General features: G+C 44.6%; 1 protein-coding gene across 2 annotated transcripts in view; it reads left to right on the top strand.

Annotated features, from left to right (window-relative positions):
- The window catches only part of plppr5b (phospholipid phosphatase related 5b), a 173,469-nt gene that overhangs the window by 131,334 nt on the left and 27,812 nt on the right, over positions 1–14,323 (top strand). For both annotated transcript variants that reach the window (XM_049565616.1, XM_049565617.1), the window contains one exon: positions 148–398. In XM_049565616.1, coding sequence (XP_049421573.1) covers positions 148–398 — 251 coding nt within the window. The remainder of the gene's footprint in view (positions 1–147; positions 399–14,323) is intronic.

Here is a 14,323-nt window from a genome sequence, read left to right as displayed (position 1 = left end):
CTAAGAAGGCTGGTGGAGGGACAACCCACACAGCTTAGTATTTTGAACAAGCTCCACCTTTTCAGTCTTGATATCGCAAACGTTGCTGCTGACAGTAGCTCTGTCTGTCCCATGTGTCCCTCTTAACATCTTCTTTTTTCCTCCCAGGAGTTTACACCTTTGGCCTCTTCACCGTCGACATCTTTGTCAATGCAGGCCAGGTAGTGACAGGGAACCTGGCACCCTATTTCCTGACGGTCTGTAAGCCCAACTACACGGCACTGGGCTGCCAGCAGGCCCTGCGCTACATCAGCCACCAGGAGGCCTGCACAGGAAACCAGGACGACATCCTGCGCGCCCGCAAGACCTTCCCATCCAAGGAGGCCGCACTCAGTGTCTACGCCGCACTCTACCTGGCTGTGAGTCACTCTGCTCCTGCATTTACTACTTTCACTGTTTGTCAGATTCCAAATACATTTATTCATGGTAAACTACTGAAATCTGGGAGCATGGTGACATCAAGAAACTCAAGCAGTTATACGATCAAACCCACTTTCTGTCTCATCTTTTATCTGTACTTACTGTAGCTGTGCTCACACAGTTTTCCTGTCAAGTGAGGGAGTCCTAGTAATAATGAACTTGAGCTCACTTTCAGTTTAAAAATCCAAATAAAGCAGTTTAGATTTGGATAAACTTGTTTCTTTCTGATCGTCTGATTGCTTGTGAGCAGTTGGCCAATTACTTTGCTAAGTGCCATGTAAACATGACTGATATAGGTTGTGGCTCAATCTATTAAACTGAGACCTAAGAGCCAGGCTAGCTGATATACCCGCCTGCAGTCTTTATGCAAAGCGAAACTAATCGCCTCCTGGGGCTAGCTCCATATTTAGATATGAGAGTGATATCAGTCTGAACATCTCACTTTCAGAAAAAGAGAATAAGCATATTTCAGAAAATGACGAACAATGTCTTTGGGGTGAAGCTAACTGGAAATGTATAAAAAAGATAAGAGGCATGAGAAATGGAGCAAAATCACAGTATTGCAGGCGTGTGTGAGGGTTATATAGGTGCTGAATGCCTCCCAGATAATGGCTTGAGGGATGAATAAAATGATCCCATGTTGAAGTAATTCTATTTTCTACTTATTGCATGGCTGCCAAGACAGATTATACAGGAAGTCAGACCAAGTTAGCACTGTGCAATCCCAGTTCTCTCTCCCAAATGCTTTTTTCCATAAGTTTGAGAGTGCAAGTGATATACTTATGCTAATCATATTCAGCCCAAAGTGCTTATGCACACAGAATACTGCAGTATTCAGTTTAAAAGCAGCTGGTTCAGCTGTTGACCCACCAGCTACAGATACAGTTATTCAGTCAGAGGAAGAGGGTAGAATCCCAGGACATCTATGTTACTATTTAGTTTTCACTTTATTTTCAGTGAGAGGTGATACCAAAACGTGCTCAAATCCAAGTGGGAGTTGATGGAGTTAGTGCGTGACTGGCTGTATGTGTTTACTGTAGGAACGTAACGGTACATGTATTTGTGTCGAACCGTTCGGTACGCGACTTTTGGTTCGGCACGACCCTGTACCGAATTATTGGGCGCAGCATATTATTTTATTTTGTTTTATTTTAATTCCATTTTTGCGAGCCGAACCATTTAAAATATCTAGTTCCCCGACGGACATAATTGAGTGACAGACCGAGTCTCGTAAATCTCCGCTTTCACTTTGTGCAGCGCATTCTCGCATTTTGACAACATGGCAAGTGAGCCTGACGAACCTGAAGACCCACCTGCAAACCTTAAGTCCTCCGTTTGGGAACACTTTGGTTTCAGGGTAAAATACGAAGATGGAAATAAACAAGTGGACAAGACAAAAGCAGTGTGCCGACATTGCAGAACAGTGGTCGGGTATGTACTTGGAAACACGTCTAACATGCTAACGCATCTAAAGCGACACCACCCGAGTTTGAACGTTAACCGGCACGACTAGAAAAAGCAATCTGGTGCAAACTACGATATCGTCGTCGTTTAAAAAGAAAGAGCGTTTCCCTGACCATTGCGCTAAAGAAATAACCAACGCCATTGGAGCTGAGTAAAATTGTTTAAGCTGCACTTTAGATATAAGCATGTTTTGTTTACTGCACTTTAACAAAGTGGGAAAGCTAAGTAAGTTCCTAGTAAAACTGAATCTGAGCAGGCTTTAAAGCTGACCAGCTGCACTGTACTTTTTATTTTAATTGAGTAAAACTGTTAAAGCAGAAATGTATATTTATATTTTTCATTCAAAAAATGTGTTAAAAAACAGCAGGATTTTGTTTTTCACTTTTATATTTCTATTTTCATTCAAACAATGTGAAAAAGCAGGATTTTATATATATTTGTTTCACTCAAAAACTGTGTAAAAAGAGTTAACTGCTGTGGTGGTATGTTTTAATAAGGTTACCAATAAGTAAAAGATATTTAATAGTTGTCTATTTTTTTCATTAATGTACCGACAAAAACTGAACCGTGACTTGTGTACCGAGGTACGTACCGAACCGAGATTTTTGTGTACTGTTACACCCCTAGTTTACTGGGTAGAAAGCAAACCTCAAACTTCATCTACAGTAGAAAGTTCTGTAGGCGATTTCAAACTTTGTTGGTGTCCGATGTTTGACTTCAATAGCCATGGTCAGAGGCATTAGGTTTTCAGATTGTCCGTCCTTAACGTCAGCATGATACGCGTCTGGTTGCCGTTATAGTTTAACGGTGCCTGGCGGCGTCAGGGGGAAGGGTGGTGGGGCAAGAATGAAAGATAAGGCAGCGAAAGTCCGAATGGGGCTGCTGGGAGGGGTGGTGGATGTGTCCAACAAACACAACGTTCATCACCTGTAAGATTCTAAAGCCAAACCCTGTTTTTCTTCTAAACCTAACCACTTCCTCTTGTTGACTAAACTGAGCAGTGTTTTTGTTGCCTAAACCCAACCATGTGTGTTTGTTGTTTAAGGAAAAAAATAAACATAAATTTTGCGGTTCTGTACCACAAAGTGCATTTATTTTCAATATGTGACGAGGTCGGAGTGAGAATGTGTTGGTCTGCATGTCCATATGTGCTTTACATTATAGTGAATGTGATATCTCAACAAGAATTTCTTCTAATTTGGCACAAACATCCACGTAGACACATCGATGTACTGATTAGATTATAGTGGTCAAAGGTCAGGGTCACTGTGACCTTGCATCCATCTAATTCTCATGAACACAATATCTCCATAAGCCTTGAGGGAGTTTCCTCAAATTTGACACAAATGTCCACTTGGACTCAAAAATGAACAGATTAGAAATGTTGGTCAAAGGTCAATGTTGCTGTGACCTCACAAAACATGTTTTAGGTCATAGCTCAATAATTAATTTAAGAAAAAGGGGCTTTAGACTCAAACATGTGGGAAAAATACCAAAGTTACCCTTTAGGCATGCCAACATTTGATAATTAGAGCTCGCTAAATACCATCTTCTCTGTCTAGGTCTAAGAATTCAGTCCTATACAGCCGGCTGTGTAGTTTGTAATATAGAGTAGTCACCAGTGTTATCAGCCACAGTGGTGGAGTGAAGTGAAGAAACCTTTCAGCTGAACAGCTAAATTCCTTCAAGTAAGACTTCAGTGCAGTGATTTGGATTAAGCCTTCACAGACATTCACCAGCACGGCTGCTCTGAGGTCAGTGAGACTGAGCTGGATGCTTTAACTGAAGCCTCCTCTGCCTTGAACCACCTCGTGTCAAAGTGGTCGTTATATAATATCTGAGCCGCTCTGTGCTGTTCCACTGCAGGCCTTAGTGTGTGTGACCTTGCATCTAATCTCTCTGATGTCTAATAAGATGATCACATTTTACTTCCCATTTAATTTCTCGCTAGATTGTCTTATGTAAGGCCCAGTTATAGATCACAGATAGTGTCAGAGCGACAGGGACACTTCCCAGAATTCATTTGAGGGGGTGACTGTCTCCCCTCACAGATATCAGATTTGAGTGCGGCTGGCAGAATCTGCTGGATAACATTTAAAGCACTGTGTTCTTTTATTTTTGTACAATGCAGCGTGGATGTGCTCACAAGAATAAAAGCAAGAAGAAATCATCCTTTCCAGCATTTCATCTAACTGATCCATCACCCTTTGGTCAACAGTCCAACATGCCTGAATGTTTGAATCCACAGAGAGCAGTGCAGCAGCACATTTCTACCCTGCGTGATTCACTGTGGATTTATCCTTTGAGCACAACACACAAACATTTCCAGAAAGGCTCTGATTCTAGCTGATGGTCTGATTGCTTTGATTTTCTGTGTCAGAGAGCCAGCGTCTGCCCGAGTGCCCATGAGCGACGGATGCACGGCTTTGGACCATCAGTGACTCCCCGCACGATGGGGAGAGCAGATTGCCTCTGTTATCTAGGTCATTTAGGAAAGGCCATTGTTTGTGAACAGCTCAGCGTTCAGGACATACATGCAGTCTGCACACAGACACTTATACACACAACACACACACAAACACACAACCCTGCAACTCTGAGGAGATGATGCTCACTCCTCTTCAAACTGTCATTGTCTCAGTCATTACAGCAGTGTCAGGGTCAAACACAGCCATCCAGCCTCCACTGAACCCGAGGACTCATCCAAACGAGGCTGTAATTACCCCATTCAGATGATAATGTAACAGTAATGTAAAGACTCGTGATTATGTTTTTGCCTGAATCGACACTGTAAGGTGGTGTCATTGTCTAAACTGTAGGGCCCAGAGTCAAACACCATGAATGTTAATCTCAGGGATACCAGGTTGTGATGCGCTTCCTGCCTGTGGTTTTTAAGACCCCCCTGACGAAAAGCCCAGTCTGCTCTTATTGGTCTGTGTTTTGAGTCTTCCACATCTACGCTGCAGTCCTGGCAGCCTGAGAATCCACCCATCCACCTATTTTCATCTGCTTATCTGGGGCCGGGTCGTGGGGGCAGCAGGCCGAGCAAAGCACCCCAGACGTCCCTCTCCCCAGCAACACTTTCCAGCTCCTCCTGGAGGACCCCAAGGTTTTCCCAGGCCAGACGAGATCTATAATCCCTCCAGTATGTTCTGGGTCTGCCCCGGGGCCTCCTACCAGTCGGACGTGCCCGGAACACCTCCAGCGGGAGGCGCCCAGGAGGATCCTGATCAGACACCCGAACCACCTCAACTGACCCCTTTCAATGCGAAGGAGCAGCAGCTCTACTCCGAGCTCCCTCCGGATGTCCGAGCTCCTCCCCCTATCTCTAAGGCTGAGCCCAGACACTCCACGGAGGAAACTCATTTCCACCGCTTGTATCCGCGATCTCATTCTTTCAGTCACTACCCAGAGCTCATGACCATAGGTGAGGGTTGGGACGTAGATGGACCAGTAAATTGAAAGCTTTGCTTTCTGGCTCAGCTCCCTCTGAACCACGACGGACCGGCGCAGCGCCCGCATCACTGCAGAAGCCGCACCGACCTGCTGATCCATCTCATGCTCCATTCTACCCTCACTCGTGAACAAGACCCCGAGATACTTGAACTCCCTCGCTTGAGGCAGTAACTCTCCCCCAACCCGGAGAGGGCAAACCACCGGTTTCCGACAGAGGACCATGGCCTCAGACTTGGAGGTGCTGACTCTCATCCCTCAGCCAGAGAATCACTGTAACAAAGATCAGTTGCACTGCTACAATGAAATCCGCCACATGACTGCTGTTAAACCGAAAACAACGGCTCACGATGCGTCTCCGCTTCCTCCTAGAGTGCAAAAAAGTACAGAAACCATCTTTGGATAAAAGATCTATTTGATGTGAAATTAGATTATTTCAGTTTGGCTCGTGTCGCATCAGCAAACATGGGGGGCGGGGTTTATGACCTATACTGCAACCAGCCAGCAGGGGGCGATCAAGATGTTTTGGCTTCACATTTTCGGGGCTGTCATGCTGTCCATCTTTATTTACAGGCTACGAAAATGACCTACAGAGCCCAGTGAAGGAGAAAGCATTTGTTGTGAAGATATGCAGAGCCAAGGTGTGAGCATGTAGCACTCCAACATCGATCCATCCTGTGGGCCTACAGCACAATCAAAGCTAGACACATAAGCTACCCGGGCGACGTCAGTCCATCCTGAGCTTCAGTTTTAAATTGAACTCTGTTGTGTACTGAGCCCTTGTTGAGAAAGAGTTCTCCAGTTGTTGTCAAGACAGTTTAGTTACAACTAAAGGTAATCCACTGGTTCTGCTCATTCTCAGATGATGGGAGTACATGAAGATTGTTCTGTTGGTTCTTGCAGCCAGCAACAGAGCACATAGTGTGCTTTCCTTGTGCCGCGGAGCACAGTAAGGAAGAAATCACAATTGAAGACAGTAAGGTGGATCACTAGGTAGGCCCTCTGTGTGGGTGGAGATGGTCACCTAGCTGGAGGTGGTTCTTTGGCACTGCAACCCTGATAGGATGTTGTATCCAGCAGTAAGTCTGATTGGTTTGTTATTACCTGTGTTTTCTAACAGATCAAGCTGGAGAAAAAGATGGAGGATGGTCTTGTCTTACCCTCTGTGGGTCTCTGGAGACACCGGGGAGACATCTTTATGTTTACAGCCATGAAGGAGTGCATTTTGCAAAATATGTTACCCTTAAAGTAGGGCTGCACCCTAAATGTTGACCAGAAAGGTCATTTGTCTCCAAGATTTCATTGGTCTCTCACTTAAGCCAAAACCTATATGACCGAACAATTTGGGAATTTATTTTGAAAGGACAGACACAGGAAGTGTCCACGCTCAGCAGTCAGACAGGAGTCAGGTTAATCTCCAGGGCTGGTACCTGTGGTTATTCCACAGGCTAGTTAATAACATGTCGGGCAGGAAATCCAAAGTGTGGGATCATTTTGAGAAGGTGAAGGACGAACCCAAGGTGATATGTAAACTCATCTTCATTGGTCGACTACAAACATGACGTATCATGTGAAACATGGAAGTAGCTACATGCCCATTAGCCCACAGCGTCATTAACAGGCGGCTCGCTCAGTGTGTGACGTGCACTTGGAGATAAAATATAGGCCTATATTAATGAAGGTTCATTAGTACGGTTTGTATTTCTCTGTAATGTAGCTCAGTGTTAACAATGTTACTGATACTATTCTTTCTCACACCTTCAACTCAAACCACCAAAATATATCATTTCATCATTACATTCATATCAGAAACATGCAGGAGACTAGTCCACTGATGGACCCTGATGAGGACTGTCGGTCCACCGATGGACCCTGATGAGGACTGCTGGTCCACTAGGAAGATTCTCAGTCTGGGGCAGCTCTGCCTTAAACGTTGTTGATGGAAACATGGCCGCAGGAATTCATGTTTAAAATGTGTAAGGTGACCTCCCAGATTCTAACTCCACATAATTCTGTTAAGCATCACTCTTTCAAACATGTTGACTTCTCACAAAACACGGCCTCGCCACCTCCAAACAGCTGTATATTGTGTGGATGGTCGTGGTTGCAGCATGCAGGGGGAGTGTGCATGTCAATTGCCTATTGTCAGGTATTGATTATACAATGTGGCATTTATAGACTGACAGAGGCAGAGTCTGTGTTGACTGTGTGACGGCGCAGTGTTTGTCTGGAGGAGTTCTATCCAGCTGTGAGAGTCTCAGCTTGCTTTTTAATTCCCAGCCGTGGTTTGTTTGTTGCTGTGGTATTTTTACTCTGTAAAGAAAAGATGTCACAGTACAGTATAGCAACGCCCGCGCTGTTGATTTCTTCTTGAGTTTGAATTTGTGAAGGCGGTGTTGTTTGATCTGCCTCTTCAGCCATGTTGGATATCACCACTTATGTTTTCCTCTGCTTAGTCAAAAAAAAGCCTGAAACACTGCACATTAGAGGAGAGAACGGACAGTCATGCATGCACGAGACAGTGTGTGTACCTGCTTTTAAAGGTTGAATCCATAACAGAGCTGGATATCATGTTACAAGAGTGTGCACAATTCATTCCAATGAAAGTTATACAGTATGTCCTGGCACTCCTGCACCAACATCTGCAGTTACAGAGAATCAACACATCCACCATCATCATCCTCACTGCGAGCTCGTCACATGTCCACGTTTGGTCATGGACTTTCCACGTCCACATATGGCGTCCAAGGTACCCTGGGTGTGTTGGTTGTTGACGTTCTGGGACGCCGTGTCAACTTCAGCCTGTTACATGCATTGTCTGTTTTCAAAATACACTTCTGTTTTCACAGGAAATGTACAGTTTGATACAGTCTCTTTCAAAATAAAAGCACTACATCAGTACAACACAATGAATTGATGTTCTTTTCCTCCAACAGCGAACAGACGTGGGCAACAAAAGCACATGGTTTTAGGGGAAAAAATGGGGATTGGCTTTACATTCCTACCGGAAGTGAACACCTGCTCTCCATGTAAAAGTCACTGGTTGTTGGACCGTTCCAATATCCCCTCTCGCCCACCCGACACAAACCTCCGCCGCCTTAACTTTCGTTGGTGTCTGATGCTGGAAGTCACTGACAAAGTACCTGTTTTCAACGACTTCAGAGTGAGACTGGGTTGATTTTGGGTGTTTATATGTCTGTCTGTCTGTCTGTCTGTCTGTCTGTCTGTCTGTGGATAGATTATGTCAATGTGATAGTGCCACAACAGTGATAGTTAAAGTCCCAAAACTCTTACAGGTGTGTTATTTCATTAGAATAAAGGTTGAGTTCAAAGATGGCTGCAGTCTAAGTAAGAGGGCCGGAAGTAGGAGGGGAGTGTGAAAGTAAGGCGAACATGCAGATGCAAAATCAACTGCTAAACATTTGTTGAAGGACACCATTCCCAGGTGGAGAATTCCAGAAAAATTCTCATCCAATCATGGCCGTCACTTTGTTAACAGGACAGTGTCATTTTTGGCAGAAAACAAAGACAGGTTTTGGCTTGATGCAACATTGTGCCCATCATCCACACAGTGTGGGTTCCTGTGGCAAGAGCTAATGGGGTGTTGAAAAATTAGCTCACAAAGTGATAGAAAAGAAATTGAGAACTGGCCATTGCCCCACCCCTCCAACCCACCACCTCCACTTTACGCCCCTGGCCCGCATTCCTTCTAAACTGCTGATTGCTGTCCCGCGGCAGGAGTGCAGCACAAGATGGTCTCTAGTATTTACAACATCAGCAGTGTTTTGTATCCGTCTCTCAGTTCTCTCAGACTTTCCTACTCCATCTGTAGCTTTCAGCTCCAAGTCCTGCTGAGGACATAAACTGTAAATAGTACCATAAAACAGGCTCAGTAATTTCCTGAATCAGCTGGATACTGTAGTTTTTCGCAAACATTACTCAGACAGATGGAAATATTGCATTTGTTGGGGACTATTTCCAGCAGCAGATTAATCCTCATTTGGTGCTTGAATACCTCCAGAGTTCACCAGGGATGACATTTCTCTGTAGGCTGATGAGGAAGTTAGCTTGGCCCTGGTTCCCTCATCAACAATCCTGAGATTTTTCCATTGGATTTTGAATTATTGCAGAAGATGAGCTCTGTGGCAAACAGATATTTATGATCCTTACATGTTTTGTTCAGCAAGATAATCTTCACTAATGAACACCACTTTAATGATTATTGAAGTCTGAATGCAGTCGCCCACAGTAAATGCTAACATTACCGGCTATAAACGAACTAGGGATGCATGATGATATTGGCACGTCGTCGGTATCGGCTGATACCGGCTTTAAAATCAACCATCAGAATCGGACAATATGCTTTTTTCTTAATTTGTACAATGATTGAATATTGCAGACACTGAGAGGTATCATCTGCTGGTGGGCCGTCATGATAAGAGTATGCATTTATAAGATGATGTTATTTCCACTACAGAAGAGACTTGATCGCTGAAATGGGTGGGGAAAAAGTGGATATATTGATATCGGTATTGGTTATCAGCCAAATAAGTTGTTACATATCGGATATCGGCAAATAATCCAACATCGTGCATCCCTAAAACCAACTACACCATGGTTGCATGAGGTAATGTCACCACCATAACAAGACTGTAAAGCTGCGTTTGGCCACGCTACTCGGACTTCGGCTGCGTTAACTTAAAAGGATAGCGCACCCAAAAATGACCGTAACTGAGCTCACGCGTGCGAGACCAGCGAAAGCACGTGAATATACATGAAGGCGGTGCCCATGTCTCACGGTCTCGCGCAAGTGCTCAGTGCACAGAGAGGCAGTCAGAGCTACAGGCTACAATGAGGCTAAAAACAGAGTTCAAATGACGTTTTTCCAAACAACTTCTTATGTCGGGGCTTCAGGACACTTGGATCACTACGGACGAGCAGTATGGAGATATTTTGTGCTTTCAATTATGTGTTTTTGGACGTTTGAATCTGGGGCGCCGTCAGCCTCCATTAGGTGGAGTTGTGTTGCTACCTTCTCTCCCCTTGGATCTCTGCAAGTGATGTGAGGACTCTAAAACTTCACCTGAGCCTCCCTCGGCATATGGGTGAGTAGATAATGGCTGAATTTTCATTTTTAGGTGCACTATCCCTTTAAGTTTTTGTCTGGCTGCGTGTGTCCCTGATGCCACTGCTTTTTCATTAGTATCTGATGCCGGAGGTCACTGACCAAGCGCCGGTATCTGGCGACTTCAGAGTGAGACTGGGTTGCATTCACAGGGTCTCTATTTTCCTGTGTTATATAACATCACGTGCAAAATTACTAAATGTCTGACCCTTTGTGACACCTCAGCCAGTCATGCCACACACACACTAGACTCACAAGTCAGTCTTCAGACGCTTTGCTTAACTAAAGACTGATGACTTTCTCCCTGATTTTGTGTTTAGATGGGCGGATACAATTTCAGAGTTTAAAAAACTCCCTACGTTGCAGAACCAATAGTAAATCTGCAGGGCGGTCCTTCAGTGGCTCGCTGAACTCTTGTGCTTGTAAACATAGTCCCACTAGAAACACGTGTAGCGATACAAAATGGCTCAGCCGTGCTCGCAGAAAACGCCGTCAAAGTTAGTGGATGTTTGTCGCGTTTGCGGCGACACATTCTCGCCAACTAAAAGAAACAAATAATCTTTTACAAGGCCATGACTCATCCGTCCGGCCGGACTATAGAGGGAATCGCCTTGTTGTTTACAAATACTTCCGGGTAGAAAACCAGCAGAGCCTTTAGCTATATATATAGCCTGTATATCACATTTTCACATCACTGTATCACCGTTTGGACTAATCCGATGTTTGTAAAGTCTATAAACACAATGATGGAACAAACATTACTATGTCTGTGTGCACGTTTAGCTGGGCTAACCGTTAGCTGTTAGCCCAGTTAGCCGTTAGCGGTGTCTGTAATAGGTAATGACTCATTAAACGGTCCGTGAAAAAAAAATCTTGCCCAGCGGATATCTTAGTTACAACATGATTGAGCTAGCAAAGCAGTTTTGTGTTGCTATGTGTGGTATTTATTCAGTTTTAGGAAATCACGATGTCTAGAAAGCATCAGTGGCTGCAGCTGACAGGGACAGCTAACACTAGCAGCAAAGCTAACATCAGGACGTCATCTGTTAAAAGCCTCCCGTTGTCGGATACGACATGAAACTACTCCAGTTAGCTCAATCATGTCGTAACTAAGACATCCGCTGGAAAAAATATTTTCTTCATGGATGAGCACACGTTTGATAAAACAGAGTTTCATCTCTCGGCAAAGATTTTATTTCTAAAGATTTTTACATTTTAACAGCACAAAAGCACAAATATAAAAGATACAGGACAGAAAGCAAAACAAAGAGAATAAAGAAAACAAATTAATAAAGATAAATAAATAATAATAGTAGTAACAATAATGAGATAAAAGGTAGTCTGTTTAGGGCCAGTCGGAATTAAATATTTAGTGCAGTATTGAACTACAATAAAAATGTCATCCATCATATCAGAGTTGGACCACTCTGATTGCACCTGATACCACTTGAAACAAAGGGTTAATATCCGGCTGACCTCTGAGAGATCTGTGTCATAAAACTAACTGACGAGAGCCCAGAGTGAAATCCATCGTTGAAAGTCCCTTTTAAATCAGTGTGATATATGAACACGACGACTGTGCTGGCTCCATATCACTTTTGTCTGAGCAGGTCCCCCTCAGTATTACCACAGGACACCATTTGAACTTGGCAAGACGGAGAGATTGATGTCTGAACCCGTGTCGAGCTGCTCAGCTTCGTCTCCTCAGGTTGAATTTTTCATGTCACACTCTCCATTTAGCTGACAAGCCTCTGATATAGTGAGCATGCCAACAGCTACTAATGTCTGACATTAAATGGGAAATAGGTTAGAGCGTGCACCCAGCTATGAAGCGCTCGCAAAGGCTGTTAAGACAAATCAAGTTGACCTGAAGAGTCTCAGGTCAAATCAGGTCCAACATTATTGTATGTGTGCTGTGAGGTTTTAGAGAGGTCAACCTGCAGGTTTTTCTGTGCATCTACATATAAAATTAATAGTGTGTGACAGATTATACAAGCAGCAAAGGCTCACAGGGAGAAACACCCTTGACCTGGTGAAGGACGCACATATATACACACACACACACACACACACACACCACAGTATGATCGGTCCAGCCTGATAATAGTTGTCAGTGTAACATGAATCATGCCTGCAGAGATTGGACATGCACGGATATGTTTAGGGACAGCAGCTCTCTTCAACACTGGGTGCAGGTCAGTGATGAAGGTTTCGTTTCAACGTTGAAACAGGAAGTTTGGGTTTCCTCTGCCACAAAATCAAACTCTTAATTTCCTGCATTCTTGTGAATTTCTATGCCTTTCTTTGTATCAGCCTATGTTGTAAATGTCTTTAATGTGTCATCAAAATAAAAGTCCTCTGCTACAGTCCTCCTGTCACGCCTGAATCTCTATGTTGGCTTTCGCGGCACTGTACTTCAGTGGTTTACGTCTTATTTGTCCGATAGAACCTTTTCTGTAATGATTGGTGATTCCTGCTCCTCCAGTGCCTCTCTCTCATGTGGGGTCCCGCAAGGTTCTATTCTTGGCCCTATTCTATTTTCGTTATATATGTTACCACTTGGGTCTATTAAAGCCAGACACAACCTTTCTTTTCATTGTTACGCAGATGATCTGCAAATCTATCTGCCACTGAAGCCTAGAGGTACTGATGCACAAAGTTCCCTACTTGACTGTATTGCTGACATCAAGCAGTGGTTGGCCCAAAACTTTCTGCATTTAAATGAAGACAAAACTGAGTGCATTGTGTTTGGGGATACTGTGGCGACTGGCTTTGGCACCTTGTCTTCATCGTTCAGTCCTACTGTCAGAGATCTGGAAGTGATCTTTGACAGTTATTTGAAATTTGATAAACAAATTGACAATGTTGTTAAGACAAGCTTTTATCAGTTACGTCTCCTGGCCAAAGTAACCAACCAACACACCCAGGGTACCTTGCACATCATATCTGCCATACAAGGCCCTCTCTCAGTTAACCCAGTAACTTTTCACTAACCCTGCCTCTCCACCACACCTACCTATCTCTCACCCCTGCCAGTCCACCACACCCATCTCATCAAGCTAATGCCCCTCACCTGTGGATCTTCACCTCCTGCTAGTACAAAGACTCCAGCTTCACAGACTCTCCTCAGTGCAAGACTTTCCAGCGCTTGTTTTCGGACTGCTTCCTCGCTGCTTACGCCGCCTGACTCTGACTCTCCTGCTTCGTCTGCTCCCTGGTTAACCACTCAGCCTTCTGGCCCCGACCAAGAGCTCTGCTTCCATGTTCCCCGCGGCTGTTTAAAGAGATCGCCACCCACCTCTCCAAAATAAGTTTACCTGTTCATCCACCTGTGGACTTCTTTGCTGTGGATTGCCTCGCCTTGTTTGGCTGCACATTCTGTCTTTGTGTGTGCACCGCAGATTCCACTTATCACTGCTGACAAGTCCCTCTCTGTCTACGGTCGGCTTTACACTGGTGTGGCAGCCTCTACTGTGAGTACTCCTGGTTTTGAATATCCTGCTCTTCTGACATCTGCTTCTGCCTGCTCCCTCACGGTACCGTTGTACACACTGGAACTGTTTGCTGCTTGTGTGTGCATCCAGCGGACGCCACTGAGTCACCTGCTCTCTACTTCGGTGTGCCACACCAAGTGCTTTGGACTGAGCCCATGTGTCACAGCCTGCATTCTGCTGCCCTGCTCTCCCAGTGTTTCTCCACTCTACCTGCCAGCCACTCCCACCTGATCACCCCGCTCCACTCACCTGCCTCCACAGCCAATCAGCCCAGTATATAAATCTCTCCATCACACACACTCTTTGCCAGGTAGTTCTTTGCCCACAT

The sequence above is a fragment of the Epinephelus fuscoguttatus genome, linkage group LG21, assembly GCF_011397635.1.
Source record: "Epinephelus fuscoguttatus linkage group LG21, E.fuscoguttatus.final_Chr_v1".
NCBI classification, from domain to species: domain Eukaryota; kingdom Metazoa; phylum Chordata; class Actinopteri; order Perciformes; family Serranidae; genus Epinephelus; species Epinephelus fuscoguttatus.
The sequence above is the reverse complement of the archived record's forward strand: the minus strand, read 5'-3'. Positions and strand labels throughout refer to the sequence as shown.